We start from the raw sequence: 18,803 nt of genomic DNA, 5'->3' as shown, positions 1-18,803 counted from the left end.
AGATCAAGTTTGATGGTGGGTGTGATGCCATTTCTTAGGATCCCAAGGCAGTCAGATGTTAGTTGGCAGTAACTAGAACAAATATTGTTATTTTCCAGTGAATTATTGGGGCCACAATACTAATGAACTCAAAGTGACTGACCTAGTACTCCCTTTAAGCACATGACTCTCTCAGGGTAGTGGGGGCAAGCAGTTAATGCTTGCTCTATGAGGTGCTTTGGGGCTAGTAGTTTAGAAACTGGGCCTGCCCAAATTACTAGAAATTATCTCAGTGTAAATCTTCTATACATTTATACACACCAAAACCCAGAAGTGCTGAACACATTCTGGGTCCGCGAACGAATCCAAGCACATTTGTAGCTACTCCACACTAGATTTTAGTTTAATATATTGCCAGTATTATCCTATTGGGACTATTTGGCTGCTCTTGAGTCTTTTTGGAAGTGATTTACTCTACACTCTACTGAGAGACCAGAAGATGGCTAGAGTGCCATTTCACCCCACGTGTGTACCTAGGTGGTCAATGGGGTAAACGACATGCTTGTTAGAACTAAGTTGCAGTCGTAGATATTTTATAGTGCGGGTAGCAGTGGGTCAGAGGGCACCAGCAAAAGGCTGCAGGAAGTCCAGGGGCCAGTGGAATACCGCACTAGCTTTGACCAAAGGTCGTGACTAGGTGGTTTTAAACCGCAAAGCCTCCAGGACCGTTTTAGGTGGGAAGATAATTCCCAAAATTCTGAAAGAAGGGAGGTCTCCTCCAGCTGATGGCATGGGACTCTAGACCTGAGGCTAAAATCTGGATGTCTCTAGTTTCCCCAGGGGAAAGCTGGAGCAGTAAGTGCAGGCATCTCATGGTCCTGGAGGGTCTGGGATAATAAGAACTTGTTCGTCAAGATGATTATGATGTTGGTTTCTCGGCTGCTGGCTGGGGCAACATGGTGGATCCTGGGCGATCTCTGTTATTCAGGATGTCTTTAATGCAGGTCCTTCCAGCTGTTGGGATACTTGTCTGACACCAGTTAAACGCATCATTTTCTCCTGGATGTTGTATCTAGCTGTGCCAGCAGTTATCTATTTTGTTTCCATCTTTCCACAGGTCTAGCAACAAGGTCCTTCTGCAGGCATCCTAGAATTAAGGCCAGTCTGCAGGGATGTTAGCCTCCCTAGCAGTCTCACACCTGACTCTTCTGCATTTTCTCTACTGCATTTGGGAACAGGTCCTCCTCATTTGCTGGGTTGAAACATTGAACAATCTACTGATCAACGGGGCGATATTTATCTTGCCATTATGACCAGGTATGGCTATTTGGGAAGGCTGGACCTTTTGAATTTTGCGGGACCCTTTCAATCCTGGCATGATTTGCTCTTGATTTCCCCTCCTCCCCCACCTCCCACACCAACCTCCTGTGATCTGTCCAGGCTGGTTTATGGAGAGAGGCCAGCTCCACATATATGCAGATCCCCAACAAGAAAGGTTAAGGTGTAGGTTTCACTAAGGTGGGAGAAACGTAGTTACATTAAAGGATCTGATGGAGCTGATGCAGCCTGGGGAGCTGGAGCAGGAACCTTTTGTATGAGGCCAAGTGCATTGGAGGCACTAAAGAGGTTGGTGATTTCAGACCGTTTTATCACTGCTTTGCCCACACAGTGAAGTCTCCAAAAATAGCAAATGAAAGGTCGGAAGCTCATGGCGTGCAGCAGATCTGTAAAGAGTGGTCCACAAGCAGGGACATTACCTAGGAGTCGGTAGAAGAGGCAGCCAGTCCGGTAAATATTTGAATCACTATATTTAGCAAAAATGTCAGCAACATTATATTTGAGTTTGTTAAACAGCATACATCGCGGTTGGTAAAGTCAGGTCACGTCCAGGTCAAGAGGGTGGGTCACATCTGGAATACTTAAGCAGGACAAGGGCAGAAGTTCTGCTGTCTAAACCAGAGTTCTCACATCATCAGGTCTTGAAAAACAAAATACCTAAATTACTGGCAAAAATAAGTTCATTTACTCTGGAATGAATGTCCTCTGCATGGGTTGGTAGATCATTTTACCCCGTCTTGTCAGTTGTGATCTTATCGAAGGTTCTGCCGTTTTAGCGGCAGAGAGACATCACAGGTGGGCTCTGATGTTTAGGGGGCTATCAACGTATACAGCCCTTTTTCAAGAGGGGCTACAGCCCATTTTATCATGGTTATGAGATACTGACAGTGATGGCAGCATAGTTTCAAGTAAGCTGGCAGAGCAGTTTTTTGCCAATATCCCTTTGGTGGGAATTGCCTACGGACTCCCACTGTATAGATCTGTTCCTCACTTATAAATGGGTTCCTACGCGTATGTTTGTACAGTTTAATAAGCTAAGGCTGCATATCCATACCACAGGGTTATCTTACTGGTAGCATGCAAGTGCAGTTTCGAGGAGTGCCAAGAAATGTAAAGGGCGTGACATACCCGATTGCCAAGGCTTGCCCTCAATAGGAGGATAAATACTGGTCTCTGCAGCCAATACTTTGTTCACAAATTTGACTCCTCACCAATGAGGGCCTGTGTATCTGCACCAGGAACGAAATGGAAGAGCCAGGACTGGAACACCTGCAGGGTTGCCACTTCCCCTCAAGACAAAACTCATGTCCTGGGAAGTCTGTGGCATCATCTTCCTTCTGGACCTGTGAAAATCCTGCATTTCTAGCTGTGTGCTGCACCTGCCTGGAGGAAGTGACCTGAATACAGTCAAGACCGGAGTGGTGGTCAGCTCTACTTCTGCCACAAACGACTCTCAGGGAACTGTTAACATCTTCATCGTTGTGGGGCATGGTCTGAGGTGCAACAAGGCCGACGCCATTGTTAGCGCTCCCATGCATACACTGCAAATCTGTAATTATCCTGCCTGTTCTCACGGTTGAACATTAGAATATGTTAACCGAATTGAGTCCCCCTGGCTAACTAAACTGAGCTGGAGGCGTCCGAGTAAAGCGCTGAAGAGACGAATCAGATACAGGTATATCAGTGGGCTAGAGCTGTGTTGCACTGAGAAGTGGCATCGAAGGAGAGGCTGCGCCACTGCTGGCCTGACTGGACAGCGGCCGAGTAGATGATGGTGAACACTGGCTGGGGAACTGGCAGTGCCTGGTGGAGGGGCACCATGCCAACCTGCATGTGGAGAACCTCAGACAGAGATCTGATTCTCTCTCTATGGGCTACTGCTGGCTGCACACCGTGCACTTGCGAGAGCCCATATTGTGTGATCTCATGTTTTTCACCTATGTCTATACTTGGCTCCTGTAACTGAGGTAATTATGTAACATGTAAACTGCTGATCCTCATGTAAAGCGCTCTGATACCTCCGGGTCTAGACAGAGCTATATAAAACTTTGCAAATAAATAAAAAAAATACATCTCTCAATACACCACCCACCCGCCTAGTGGAATAGGAATCTAAGACTGGCCTCCTCCATGATGGGTGTAGGAGCAAAGTTGGCAGCCCGGGAATGTGCGGTGGTGGGTGGGGCTGCCTGTGGCCAGGCGAATGAGGGCATCATTTTATGCAATCATCTGAATTGAAGAGGACAGGTGCAAGGCGAGGCCCAGAGGAGACCTGACCATCTGCCACTGCGCCCGTAGGCACTGCAGAGTACAGTAGAAATAAAGTCTTGACTATCCTACCACTGTAGCAGGGAACTGTCCCTAACACAGAAACTGTGTATGAAAGAGCGTGAATGGGGGTGAAGCTTTTAAGGAACCAGGTGAGTTGGAAACAAGCCCACTAACTAAAGACTATGAACATGTGTGGTGAGGGGCCTGCATCAGCCTCTCAGACTACTTATCTGCAGGCTTTTGGCAAACTGGCTGAGCAACCTGATTGCATGTGATGCTTGTGGAAAACTAGGCTGGCGAGTCGGTGCATCGCATTGAGGTTGAATTAAAACTAGCCTGTGTAACACCTGACAGACTGCTGAGAGCTAGCGGACTGTGGCATCACTGAGCATCTCCATGTCGTCAAGCGAGCTTTGACCAGCTCATGGCAAAAGACAAAGTGAACAAGTGAATGAATACATGAAAGAAATAACCCTTCTACCACACATCAGTTGCCCCAACTGAGCCTCCCTATCCTTGCAGTGAGGTAGGTCATCGGTAGCTACCAGTCATCCCTGTTTGACAGAAAATGGTTTTAGTTCTTTTTTTAGGTCGCAGCCTACCAGACAGCACAGGTGGGTGGTATGCGAAAGACATCTTGGGGATTTTCAGAAAGTTGACCTGGGAATGTATTCTGCCTGTTGCTTTCCTTTGGTTTTGTGGTTTGTAACTCACATTTTCTTGCTTACCATTTGCTGGCTTAGGCTTTCCATGTTCACTTTGTCCCTTCCATGCCTTATTTACCAGTATCCTTCCGAGAGCTCCCTTTCTGTAAACAGACCTGTAAATCTTGGTCTTATCTCGCCACATGTGCGGTGCAATCAAAGACAGAAGTTAAATGTCAAGCTGGGTCTTCCAGGGAGCTTGTGTTTACTTTGGTTTCGGCTGACTTCAATCTCCACATGGAGCCCACCGGTTCCCCTCCTATGCTCCATTTACGACGCTGTAACATAACCCTTAAATAGCATGTCATGTAACATGCTGATGAAGATTTTTTTTTTTGACCCGGAGAGATAAGTGACTTACCCAGAATCACAGGATGTTGCAGTGACGTCGCCATCTCTGATAGTTAAAAGATATTTGTGCCTGCTTGGGTTTTAACCGCTTCCGTGCGGCGCGTTAGCCGCGCCCTGTGCTGGACATTCCAGAACAGGGCGCGGTCGTGACGGAACCGTTCCGTCATCAGCACAGCTCAGCCGTAACTGATGACGGAACGGTTCCGTCACCAGCATCGAAGGGGTTAATCTACAAATTACACATGCATGACCTTCTGTAACTAGAACTACTCCCCATCATTGCTCATTTAAGACCCCCCTCTCCCTCCCCCCCCACACACACACACACACGCCCGCCCCTCCGTCTCTTGTCCAAAGCCTTTGCATCCGCTTTGCTTCCCAGGGAGCACTTTCTATTCCATTTGTGCAGCAGGTGCAGTGTACAGTGCCGTACCTACACAAGCCCATTCAGGCCCGATTATCACTTTATTTCTACATAGCCCTCTCCCATCCCTAGCCTTTACCCCCATATTTCCAGCATCGGAGCTTCTGTAAGTGAAGCAGGGCTCTGGGACAGTAGTCACTCTCCTGTGTTCTTTTCATCATGATCCGCAAAAGTTATGCTTTTTAGCGCCCGCTACTTGTAAACAACCAGAAGCCCACTTGTTGTTTTCTAAGCCCACCCCATGCAACTCTCCCTCTTCCTGTTCCACTTTAAAGCTTCACAGCCCCCTTCATGTCCCTTTACCCTTTTTTAGGTCTTGCCTGGCGAAAGCAGCGCATGCACTGCTCTCGCCAGAGAGGACCTTTTGAAATCAATTCTCCGCCGTGGGCTCATGCACGTGCCTGCATGGACAAAGATGGCTGCTCTCGCCATCTGTCCATAGCAGACAGCATGCGCGGGTCCGTGAGACAGTGGACAGTCCGCCGCCAACTTGTTCACGCCGGCTTCCTTCAACTCTGGCTCCGGCGCGTGCGACGGACCCAGAGTTGAAGGAAGCCGGCGCGCAACAATTATTTTGTTTTGCTTTCCCGCGTTCACCCCCCTCACGTGTTGACCACGCTGCCGCGCTTTCTCCCCCCCCCCTCTCTACTGCATCAGGACGAGAGGTGCAAAGTTAGCAGGCTTGTGCACTATAGACAAGGAGCCAAATATACCTCATAGAAAAACATAAATAAAGCCAGACGTGGGTCCCGTGCCCACTAAGCTACTGGAGTCACGCTATCCTGGCTGAAGACGGCTGATAGCCAGAAACCGGTCCTAGGATGCTTGATTCCGGTCCAGGGAATACATGGCTTGGCAGTTCGGTCTGGACTGTTTCCATGAGGCACAGGGTCAAGACTGATTTGCATATCTGCATGTCTGAACTGGGTTGGCTTGGTGAGCAAAATAACGATGGATTAAACCCAGATCTGTTACTGGGTGTGAATGTTTTGCCAGTGTGCAACATTCCGTCCATCATCTTGTGTGTTTTGCTGTTCACTTTAAACAATGCACATGCGCGCACGACGGACCCAGATTTGAGGAAGTTGGCGCGCAACAATTTCTTTGCTTTGCTTTGCCACATTCACCCCCTCACGCGTTGACCACGCTGCTGCGCTTCTCCCCCCCCTCTCTCTCTACTGCAGCAGGACAAGAGGCGCACAGTTAGCAGGCTTGTGCACTATAGACAAGGAGCCTAAATATACCTCATAGAAGAACATAAATAAAGCCAGACCATGAGGAAGATGGGGAGAGAGACAGGTACGTGGAAAAAATACAGATGTACCAATTCAGAGTTGAGCTAATTTTCAAATGATGTCAATGATGTCTTGTTATATTTCATGAATGCACAAGTCTGCTCTGTGGAAAGCAATCTACAAGACAACCCTCTGGACCAAAAATAAGTTCGATTTCAGACACTCATCAGGGCTCTTGACATCCTTGAGTGCGTATATTCACAATGGCTGCAACTACTGCAATCGCGCACAAAGAAAATAACGCATCATTTAAAAAGTGCCAGCTCACCCAGAGAGAAGCGACCACCTGACCCCCCCCTCCTGTGTCTCCGCCCCAGCAGTTTCCGGGCCCACACACACACACAGTGTTTCAACTGCCAGCCGCACCCGAGTACTTCACAGGTCTTTCAAGACCATTCACTTGTTAACGAGACTTTGTTGTTTTTTCACCCCTATATAACTCTTCTAACTCTTCACACACATATATTAATGGTACAGCCCAGCAAAACCTGTACCTACCAGCCTTCCTAGAGGAGCTAGAGTGGTTTGGGAAGGTGTCTGGCTTTTGCATTAAGATACAGAAGTCACAGGCCCTCAATATATTGATGCCGCCCACCCTGCAGGAGCAATTGGCTGCCAGCTACTCTCTAGCATGGACTGCCTTCTCGGTATTGTATCTCGGAGTACATATTGCCTCCACGATCCAGGACTCAATTACAGCACTTTACTCTGCCATATAGGGACAAACGTCGCCACATAAAGGCATTACAGCCTCTCCTGGCTCTGACTTATAGATGACAATACTCCCCAGGGCTCTATTTATATTCCAGGCCTTTCTGTTGATACCACCTGCAGGTATGCTGAAATCCTTCCTTTGTATGGGAGAGCAAACACCCACGTATGCATCATGATCAGATATACCACCCCACTGGAGAGGGGGACCTGGAGGTTCCTAATCTACACTACCATCAAGCGGCACAGCTCCACTTCTTGGTGGAGTCGCACCTCCCAGAGACCGAGAAGCATGCAATAATGGAAGAGCACCTACGGACGTTTTAGGCTACACACGAAATACAGAGCATGCAGTCTATACTCCTCGCCGATCACCAGAGCTACCCTCGCGGCCTGGGATAGAGTGGCCACTCGAAAGGAACGCAGCGCCCGCCCCCCCTCCCTCCCACCCCAATACTATTTATGTCCATATTTGGTAACTCAGACTTTACTTCCGGCCTTCCACTACAGCCCTTTTGGCAAGGCAACATACTGACTGTAAGTCCATCGGACATTTTATTTTTTATGCTGATGGTCTCATCCCCTTCCAGCAACTGAAAACGATACGCCGGCCACGACCCTGCACTTTTTTCATTAACTATGTAGTGGCTGCTAGTATTCTCACCTGAAAACTATGAGGACGTATCCTTCTGAAACAGCAATGACAATCGCCATTACTGATCTTCTATGGTGCCTCTCTCGTCCCTGCCCTTTGCATCTGCACTTTCACTTGAGCACTTTCCATTCATGCAGCAGGTGAAGTGCCACCAGGACACCGTGGCTTCAGGGATCAATTGACCACAAGTTATTGCTTCAAGGCACACAAGGAGCATATTACTTCCTCACACTAGGGCCATCACACACAGTACCCCACCGCTCACTTCTACAAAGTGCCCTCTTTCACGCCTGTACTATAATAACACAACAAGCAGCTGTCACCCTTCTTCGATGCACCCCATTCCCAACACACCTCTCCATCCTCTCCCGTCCATAGCCAGCACAGCTACCTTTCCTGGCCAATAGCTTCCTTTTGTGCAGCAAGTGCAGTGGAGCCATGCCCCAGCTCAAACCTATTAGCCACACACGTCAATTTACTCATTTACATATTCTCTCCCGTCCCTAGAGTTTGCTTCCCATTTCCAAGGGTGTAGCCTCCATTGGTGCAGTGGTGCCACAACACCTTTCTCTCTCACATGTGCTTTTCATCTCATTCCACATTTGTTTTTTTTTCACCTGTGTTACTGGAAAACATCCACATACCACAACTGTTGTCCTTCCGGAAGGCCACCCCTCTCCATCTTCCTGTTCCACTTCAAACCTTCACAACCTCCCTTCACGTTCTTTTTACCCATTAGCTGTCACCACATTAAATTACATTTTAACAACATTCACATGCTGCTTATGCTCTTTGTTGAATTCTGTTCTACACAAATTACACTCCATCCTTCGTGCCCTTCCAGTCCATTCAAGAATGCAAGCATTGCTCTTTCACACTGTGTACTCTTCGTACAAAACCAACTACGGAGATATGTTGTTCATTCCAGTCCCTACCCACACTACTACATCTACTGGGCTTGTTTGTTCATCATCATGTGCTGTTTGGTCATCATCATGTGCAGCAGATGCACCGTATCCCAAAACAAAATACTTTACAAACCAACATTAGCAAAGCCAAAAGCTCAGCGCTCACATTATAGGGCTGAGACCTGTTGGCTTTGCCAATGCTTGTTTCTGAAGAGGTGGATCTGAGCGAGACCGGTAAGCTATTTCAAAGTGTCAGGCCAAGAAACGTAAAGGAACACCTACCCTTTCTTTTCCGACATATCTTTGGAACTTTCAAGAGATGAAGGTTTGAGGAACACAGTTAGTTAGTTTCTCAGGAAGATAATGATTTAGTCTGCCCTTCGGATAGCCTGGACCCCTGTTGTAGTGGGCCCTATGTGTGAATAAAGGACTTGAACAATGTGCGCTTTTGACTGGTAAGTAGTGCAAATGTCCACGCTGGGGAGCAATTAACTGCCTTCTAGGGTGTCCGCCCTGATTCCTTCGGAAGCGGACGCTCCACTCATCCCCTGGTCCCACCTGGGTATCGTTACTCTGCTGAATTACTCAGCAACAGAAATTGAATTGTGGTGCCTGCGCTGCTCGCATTGCCTCCCAGCGAGTATTGCGCTCGATTTCCAGCTTATTGTTGTTGTATGCTGATCGCTTTGCCTGGCTTTATTTTGCATATTTAACTCACATTGCCTCCATATTTATTTACTAGGGCTGTATTTGTATTTATTTACTTTGCCTGCTAAAGTGCAATAGTGTGTAGCCTGCCGACAGCGCTACCCTGTTATCTGTCCCGGTTTCGTTATTCCAGCCATTTTGTTGTTGTTGTGCATAGGAGCCCGTCCCCTCCACCACGATCCCGCCTCCCAGCTGCTCCTCCCTCCCACTGAGCGCCTAGCCTCGCTCCGTCCCCGCGTTGCACTGTGTCCGCCCTGATTCCTTCGGAAGCGGACGCTCCACTCATCCCCTGGTCCCACCTGGGTATCGTTACTCTGCTGAATTACTCAGCAACAGAAATTGAATTGTAGTGCCTGCGCTGCTCGCATTGCCTCCCAGCGAGTATTACGCTCGATTTCCAGCTTATTGTTGTTGTATGCTGATCGCTTTGCCTGGCTTTATTTTGCATATTTAACTCACATTGCCTCCATATTTATTTACTAGGGCTGTATTTGTATTTATTTACTTTGCCTGCTAAAGTGCAATAGTGTGTAGCCTGCCGACAGCGTTACCCTGTTATCTGTCCCGGTTTCGTTATTCCAGCCATTTTGTTGTTGTTGTGCATAGGAGCCCGTCCCCTCCACCACGAGCCCGCCTCCCAGCTGCTCCTCCCTCGCCCCTCCCCACCCCACTATCCACTTATGACAGATGCTTTTGCGCGCAGCGTTCACGCGCAGCGGTCGCGCCCCATGCGCGCCGAAGGCGCGCCAAAGGTAAGCCCGTCTACGCCCGTTCGCGCCTGGACCGCGCCCAGCGCCAGACCCTGCAAAATCCACTCCACCCGCATAACGTATGACGCTGCTACCCTCTCTGCCCTTAACCCCGGACGCACACCACTATGCTACGAAGCTGCCCCAGGACGTTCCCACGGTCCCTTCGCCTGCCATTCCTGCAAGTTCGCCTGCATCAAGACCCACACCAAATCCACTAACTCCAAACACAGCTCCGACTCTAACCACCTGAAGTGCATCCTGCTGAACACCCGCTCGGTCCACAGACACGCCACTGAACTCTGGGACTTACTTGACACTGCTTCACCGGACGTCGCCTTCCTTACAGAAACCTGGATGAACGCCTCATCAGCGCCCAACATCGCCATAGCCATCCCGGACGCTTTCAAGATCATCCGAAAAGACCGCACCAACCAAACAGGAGGAGGCATCGCCATCGTCCACAAGAACACCATCAGAATCACGACCAGCCTCGACGATAACCTTGCAACCACCGAACACCTCCACTTCCAGATCCACACCGACCCCAGGACCACACTTAGAGGCACCCTTATCTACAGACCACCAGGAACCTGTAAACAATTCAGCGAAGACATCACTGACTTCATCAGCCCACATGCCCTCACCTCCGAGAACTACATTCTACTGGGAGACCTCAACTTCCACCTGGAAAAGAAAAACGACAGCAACACCAACACCCTTCTGGACAACCTGGCCAATCTCGGACTCAAACAACTTGTTGACACCCCCACCCATGTAGCCGGACTTACGCTCGACCCAATCTTCACCTCCAGCAAGCACATCTCCTTCGATCACACCACAGCCCTCCATTGGACGGACCACAGCTGTGTTCACTTCAGCTACAAAACTACCTCGACCCACAGCCCCCCACAACCTATTCCACGAAGAAACTGGAACAAAATCACCACCGACCAACTCCTCACATCGCTCAAACAAAACCCTCCCGCCTTCTCATCGAACCCAAACCAAGCGGCCTCCAAACTCAAACAATGGATCACTCACAGCGTTGACGAGCTAGCACCCTTGAAAAGCCACCAAACCAAACAGGGTAGCAAAAAGGCCCCCTGGTTCAACGAGGACCTTAAGAAATCCAAGAAACTATGCCGTACTCTTGAGAAAACATGGAGAAAAAACCCAACCGCTGACAACCCGACCACCTTCAAAACAGCCACCCGCAAACACCACCAATTGATCCGATCCACTAAGAAATCAGCATTCAAGGATCGACTCGACAGCAACGCCCAAAACAGCAAGGAACTATTCAACATCGTCAAAGAATTTACCAACCCCACCGTAGCCTCAAACGACACTACTCCCTCCCAAGACCTCTGCGATTCGTTATCCTCTTTCTTCTACAACAAATCGCCGACATACATAACAGCTTTGAGAACATTTCCAAAGAACAGTCCACTCCACCCACCTCCGAACCTAAACCGCCCTCTAACATCCTTAACGCCTGGAACACAATCGCCACTGAAGACACCATCCGCCTAATGAACTCCATCCATTCTGGCTCGCCAACCGACCCCTGTCCCCACCACATCTTCAACAAAGCAGACTCCATCATCGCACCCCATCTCTGTGATGTCATCAACTGCTCCTTCAACTCCGCTACCTTCCCAGAAAGTTGGAAACACGCCGAACTCAGCGCCCTCCTGAAAAAACCCACAGCAGACCCCTCTGAACTTAAGAACTACCGCCCCATCTCCCTCCTCCCATTCCCTGCCAAAGTCATTGAAAAAGCCGTCAATAGCCAGCTCGCCGCCTTCCTTGAATCCAACAACTCCCTCGACTCCTCACAGTCCGGCTTTCGAGCCAAACACAGCACCGAAACCGCCCTCATTGCAGCGACAGACGACATCCGAACACTACTGGACAACGGAGAAACAGTTGCCCTCATCCTACTCGACCTCTCCGCTGCCTTCGACACAGTTTGTCATAGCACCCTTATACAACGCCTCAACAACGTCGGGATACAAGGAAAAGCCTTGGACTGGATCATCTCGTTCCTCGCCGAGAGAACGCAGAGAGTCCGACTCCCCCCATTCAAATCAGAAGCCACCGAAGTCATCTGCGGAGTACCACAAGGATCATCACTCAGTCCCACCCTCTTCAACGTTTACATGAGTCCCCTCGCATCCATCGCGCGTCAACACAACCTTAACATCATCTCTTACGCTGACGACACCCAGCTGATCCTTTCCCTCACCAAAGACCCTAACACCGCCAAAACCAATCTTCATGAAGGCATGAAAGAAGTAGCCGAATGGATGAAAAACAGCCGCCTAAAACTTAACTCAGACAAAACGGAAGTGCTCATCCTAGGATCATCCCCCTCTGCCTGGGACGACTCATGGTGGCCATCGGCCCTGGGCACGGCACCCACACCCACAGACCACGCACGTAACCTAGGTTTCATCCTAGACTCCTCCCTCTCGATGACCAGACAAGTCAACGCCGTCTCATCCTCTTGCTTCAACGTACTTCGTATGCTCAACAAAATCTTTCGTTGGATCCCCACCGAAACAAGAAAGACTGTCACCCACGCACTGATCACTAGCCGACTGGACTATGGAAACACCCTCTACGCCGGAACCACAGCCAAACTACTGAAAAAACTCCAACGCATCCAAAACGCATCAGCCAGACTCATATTGAACATCCCGCGCCAAGCTCACATTACCACTCACCTGAAAGACCTCCACTGGCTTCCCGTCAACAAGAGAATAACGTTCCGGCTCCTCACCCACGCACACAAGGCCCTCTACAAACTAGGACCCGAATGCCTCAACACACGACTGTCCTACACACCTACCCGCCAACTAAGATCCTCCAATCAAGCCCTCGCCGCAGGTCCGCGCATCCATAGATCCACCATGGGAGGAAGATCATTCTCCTACCTGGCGGCTAAAACCTGGAATTCTCTCCCCACTCACCTCCGCCTTACTCAGAACCACATTTCCTTTAGGAAGGAACTTAAAACCTGGCTATTCGATAAATAATGCACCCCCTCCCCCAAGCGCCTTGAGACCCTCTGGGTGAGTAGTGCGCTATACAAATTCCTGAACTTGAACTTGAACTAGGGTTATTGCAAATTACTCTGTTGCATTCAGAACGACCTGTAAACGTTGAACCAGGGTAGCCGCAAATACGAGATACTGGGCATTGACATAGTCCAGCCGTGATCTATTTAGTGTGTGAACAACAGATTTCTGAGCATGATCCGGAACAATTTTTAGAATTGTATTCAACAGCTGTTCCTGCATGAAGCAGGTAGCAGTGAGAGCCAGGACTCGGAGTGAAAGGACAGATCTTTGTAAAATGTAAATCCCAAATTTCTAGCAGTAGAAGTTGGGCAAGGAGGTACTCCTAATTCCCTGGGCTGCTAATTGTAGGACCAGGCAGAGGAGGGACCACCAGAGAAAAGAATTTCAGATTTGTCATAATTGAGCTTTAAACCGCTCTTTTTCAACCACTCAGCCACAGAGATAATAAAGTCCTAAAAGCCTCTTTGATCTCATCAGCTGTGTGTCATCCACGTATGATATTGCATTAAACCCTTAGGATTCGATGAATTATGCTAGAGGGGCCATATATACGTTACATTACACTAGACTCAGAAACGAGCCCTGCAGGATGCTATATCTCTGTGACATGGTTGTGGAAGTAAACGGAGATAGTCAAACCATCGGATATCTGCCCATCAGAAAAGAGCCCACACCATGCCTATCCTCTAATTCCCATGCTCCTGAGTTAATCCAAGAGATTAGGATGGGACACTGTGTCGAAGGCTGCGGACAGATCTAAAAGTACTAGTACATCAGCCATAGATCCAATTCATCTTGATTAATTCTGATACTCCTAACAATGCGGACTCCGTACTTTAGCCAGGAGAGACTCCTGTCTGAGAGTTGTGGAGAAGATTATGTTCTACCAGATACTGAGAAAAATTGTTTATAATTGTTTCCAACATTTTAGTGGGTGCTGGGAGCAGCGAAATTGGTGCAACATTTCTAAGATTGGTGGAATCAGTAGATGCCTTTTTAACAAAGGAATAAGCTGTCCATGTTTTCAGCTCTCTGGTACTGTCGATATTCTGATTGATTAGTTAAATAGCATATTAATAAGAACTTGTGGTGGACAGAGGTCCAAAGGAGAACCAGAGCTACTGCTCACAATAGCTTGTGCTGATTCTTCCAGTAAAATGTGCCCTAGTTCCAGCAGGGAGGGGTTCTTTATAGCCTTGTGTCCGATGCCATACCGTCTACCTTAATGGCAGAGATGTCAAATTCAGAGTAGATTTTGTTAGTCTTATTCTGGAAGAAAGATTCTCGCAGTTACTCCTACATGCGCGTGGCAATCAAAAAGATCAACCAATGTTAAACGTTTCTCTTGGGGCATATTTGGTGACTGACATTTGTAAGAAAAAATAGTCTTTCTGAGACTTCTTGTTGGAAATGGGATCCCCGGCTGGCCAGGGCTTTCGCCAAAGTCAGTCAGAGACCACCACACCCAAGTCAGGGCAAGGGAGTTACACGCCAAGATAACCCCTACTCACCCTCTAGGTAACGTGGCGCGAGCAGCAAGGCTAAACTTGGAGGCGATGTAAGTTAAGTATTTGCGCACGCACCCCAGCAACAACACCCAAAGGCCCACCACAAAGGAAACTCCACACAAGGTTATATAAAAATAGCCTTTGTATTACACTAAAACACATTAGATAAAACACACTTTACAATGTGCCAGAGGCACGGGCAGAATTTACAGGGGATATTTACAAGACAGGGCCACCTGGACCACTGTCAGGAATCAGCACTTTTAGAAGTAACAATACAATACTTGTAGGCCTAGAACTTAGAACATAGCCTATCAAACAGTAACTTCCGTCCTGGTTGCACGGGATAATGCGAGTGACCTCCTTAGTAAGCTTGAGCGGGCGACCCAGCGAAGCGGCGCGGCTCAGGGGAGAGCGGCGCTGCTCGAGGCTTGGACGGGCTGCCGGCACGGTACAAGCGTTTCTCTGGGGCGACCAATGTGTGCGGCTCAGAAGAGGAGGGGGAGGCAGGATGCGGGCGACCCAGCGAAGCGGCGCGGCTCAGGGGAGAGCGGCGCTGCTCGAGGCTTGGACGGGCTGCCGGCACGAGCTGCCGAGGGGAACGAGCGAGGCACACTTCAGCGAGGGCCCAGGGAGATCAGACAAGTCCCATCAATTTGGCAGGGAAGGCACCATAGAGTCCACTGGTCCTGGGACTCTGGTCAGGGGGCAAGCTTAGTATCAAGCCCTTGGGATCACTTGTAACAGAAGATCACTGTAACACAAAATAGGACATAAAGCACACAACCAGTACCCACTGGTAACTGGTAAGTCCCCCCCTACGCAATCCTAACCACCCTAGGAACAGGTCACGCAGGGAACCAGGACCTTACTAGCACCACCTGCACTAGCAAGAACAACCACCTCAGTATCACAATACAAGTAGGGGCATAGACCTGGGGACAAAACACATGATGCAGAACCTACATTCAGCGGTGTAAGGAACACATGACGCATCAACACACGTTCAGCGGTGTAAGGAACAGGGCACATAATGTATCAACAACATATTCAGAGGTGCAGAACACAGGGTGCGCAAAACATACTACACATTGTACATTTCCTAACACCCAAAAGCAATAGGACATAGATCATAACAGCATCTAAACCTTTAGCGTAGAACTCACAAAGTCCAGGTTGCGCCACTGCGCCAAGACCTAAACGTAGCAGCTGCCCACAAAGTGCTGGGCAGCTGAGGGACAGAACAGGGGGCCTAAACGCTGCAGCTGGCACTAAATGCTGCGCAGCTGGGGAAAGGCCAGGGATGAAGGAGTGCGCCTCACTCCTAAAGTCCACAGTGTATGTCCCTAGGGAAAGAAATACCTACACGGTGCAGCTGCCCACTACTTGCTGGGCAGCTGGGATCAGAACACGCCAGGGGCTCTCACTAGCCCCTCAGGAACACTGCGCCACACTGAGCCATCTGGCTCTCGAAATACTGGGCACCTTAGAGCCTCTCTGGGCTTGTAAATAGGGCGGGGCTTTTGCTGGGGTCCCCCCTCTGGGGACTCGATATGGCCAAACTAGGTAATAAACCTCTCAGGGGCTCGTGAATCAATGTGGGACCCAGGGGAGCCTCTCGAGCAAGGTGGGCGGTAGGCGGAGTCCCTCTCGGGGGACTCAAAATCACTTATGGGGCCCAACAGCCTCTCGGGCTCTAGGCATCACTCTGCCCCTGGCGACAGATATGGCCACATCGTGGGAGCGGCCCGCTATCATGTGGGGCCGCTCAAAGAACAATCAGGACAGCCCCGAGGCCCCTCTCCTTACCGGGCTCCGGGCGTCCATTCTCTCTGTGTCCCCTCACCGGGGGCAGCGCAGGACTTCGCCTCTGGGGCTCCCCTCACTCCTGGGAGCCCCAACACGCAACATCCGGCTCCAGGAGGGGAGGGGGGGCATCTTCACCCGGTCCCCCATCTCGGGACCGGGACTTGGAAAGTGGAGCCCTCAAGGCTCCGGGCTCCTCTTCTCCGGCCGGGCGCCCCGGCCAATCACAGCGCGGCGGCGGGCGGGACGTCCCGCCTACAGTCAGGCGCGATGCTGCCTGACTTCCTGGTTTTGCCCGCGGCTGCGGCGGTGATTTCTCAGGGCCATAGCGAGGGGTGGGCCCCCTCGAAATACAACGTAAATGGCGGGGTGGCACCCGCTAGGGCTCTGATAGGCGGGGTGGCACCCGTGCATGAATATCACGAAAATCGGGGCAAAAGTCAAAATAAAGCGCTCCGAGCGCTAAGGAACCACACAGCGCTTTCAAGCGCTATAAGGCAAATAAAGCGCTCGCCCAGCGCTAGGCACACAGAATAAAGCTCTCATGCACCAGGGGTCAAAGGAGAGCGCTCCCAAGCGCTAGGAAGGAAAATATAGCGCTCCCAGTGCTATGAAGGCACAAAAAGCCACAAAGTCCTTCAGGAGGTGTCATCAGAAGTCCAGGGGCTGGGCAGGGCTCAGGGAGGCAAGCCATCCCTGAGCCCAAGCAGCAGCACGCCCCTGGCAAGATTCAAGCAGCAAACAAGAACATTTTCATGGGGTCACAGCCCCTCTTTTATACACCTTTTCCCTTTGTCTAAGGGCAGGGTGGGGGCGGAACCAGTCGCAGCTGGTTCTGGAGCACTCTTGATGGCCCAACCACCCATTCTATTCACTGGCAGGGCTTGGGTCATCAGTCACACCACAGGGGGGCGGAGCCAGCATTGTGTGGGGAAAACCCAGCCCATCCAGGACACAGGTACACTCCTCCCACACATCACTCATGCTAATCCCACACTCACCACCGGGCAGACCCATCCAGACTTCCTGGAGCCTGGCATGCCAGCCAGCTCCAGCCAATCACGCTCCAGCACCCTCACTGCACACATACATCAATGTCTAGAAGTGGCCCTTCCCCACTAGACACATACAAGCCACACATACCGTTGCGCAGCATTCACTCCCACGAGTTCACACATACCAAACTTGACCATGCACCCCTTACGCATCAGGAACTACCAGGGACACAGACATTCCCCATGCATTCCTATGGGAGGGCAGGCCAATCTCACACATGCACTCAGGGAGAGCACGCACTTTACACTGCGTCACAGTGCTAAAGTGCGCAAAGGCCAGAAATCACTATACTTTCAAGGCAAAAAGTTCAGGGGTGACCCTGCCAGAAGGCCCAAGTCCAACACAACCCCCTTCCAGCCAAAACGCAGGGTAGGCCAATCACCACCGTGATGGACTTCCCTGCTTGGGGCGATAGAACACGGACGCGGGCCCGCACTGCAGGGACACCCTCCGGTTCTACGCCAAGTTGATCCATAAGACAAGCACATACTTAAAAAAAAGACAGGCCCAACTAGGCTACCCCACTGGTACTCCTTAGTTGTCCACGGCTAGGACCAGGCCCTAGGCCACCTAGATACCACTGGTCCTTGCCAATACACAGAGTGGGGGGTAGTAACCCCTGGCCTACAATAGCCATTCTCCACTCCCTTTCTCAGCGTAGTTCCAAACTACCACTGATCCTTCAACCTAGGGTCCGCACCCTCAGGCTGACCAGAGGTCACGGGCAAGAATGCCCCACCCTACCTCTACTTCTGAAGCACCCTCCAGAACACAAATCTCCCACCTGGGATCCAAATTCACCGGATGCACCGGGGTCAGACTCCCTCTGACCCCCTTCCAGAGTTCTGCACCCTCCCACTGTAGAACAGGGTCCCTCCACTTAAGGTAGGCCCCACCTGCTCTCAGGGTAGTACCACAACACTCAGCCAAGAACCCTAAAGATCCCTGCTAGGCCTGTACCACCCCTTCTGGGAAACACAGGGTCTCTTCACTTAAGATGAGCCCCACCTGTGTTCACAGGGGTACCCCTAGAAGACAAACCGGCCAGGACACTGGCTACAGTCGCCCTGCCGTCCAGGACAGGCAACACCTGACCCTGGCTCCCCAACCTAGGGACGCTACCCTTTGGTTAGATGCCTGGCGCACCAGGACTTCCACAAGTTGGAAACAAAAATCTAAGACTTTCTCTCCTCCTTCAGCAGCAAGGCAACCACTGCAGGTCAATACCCCATACAGCTTACCCGGTTCCTT

The 18,803-nt window shown here is 50.3% G+C and overlaps 1 protein-coding gene across 2 annotated transcripts in view; it reads left to right on the top strand.

Moving 5' to 3' along the window:
• Positions 1–18,803, top strand: part of TXN2 (thioredoxin 2) — a 99,941-nt gene that overhangs the window by 39,307 nt on the left and 41,831 nt on the right. The window contains exon 2 of one of the 2 annotated variants that reach the window (XM_078640486.1): positions 6,252–6,366. The exons of the other annotated variant lie outside the window; for it this stretch is intronic. Coding sequence (XP_078496612.1) covers positions 6,342–6,366 — 25 coding nt within the window. The 5' untranslated portion in view covers positions 6,252–6,341. The remainder of the gene's footprint in view (positions 1–6,251; positions 6,367–18,803) is intronic. 2 annotated transcript variants of the gene reach the window in all.

Source organism: Lissotriton helveticus, chromosome 1_1 (genome assembly GCF_964261635.1).
Source record: "Lissotriton helveticus chromosome 1_1, aLisHel1.1, whole genome shotgun sequence".
Lineage (NCBI taxonomy): Eukaryota > Metazoa > Chordata > Amphibia > Caudata > Salamandridae > Lissotriton > Lissotriton helveticus.
The sequence above is the reverse complement of the archived record's forward strand: the minus strand, read 5'-3'. Positions and strand labels throughout refer to the sequence as shown.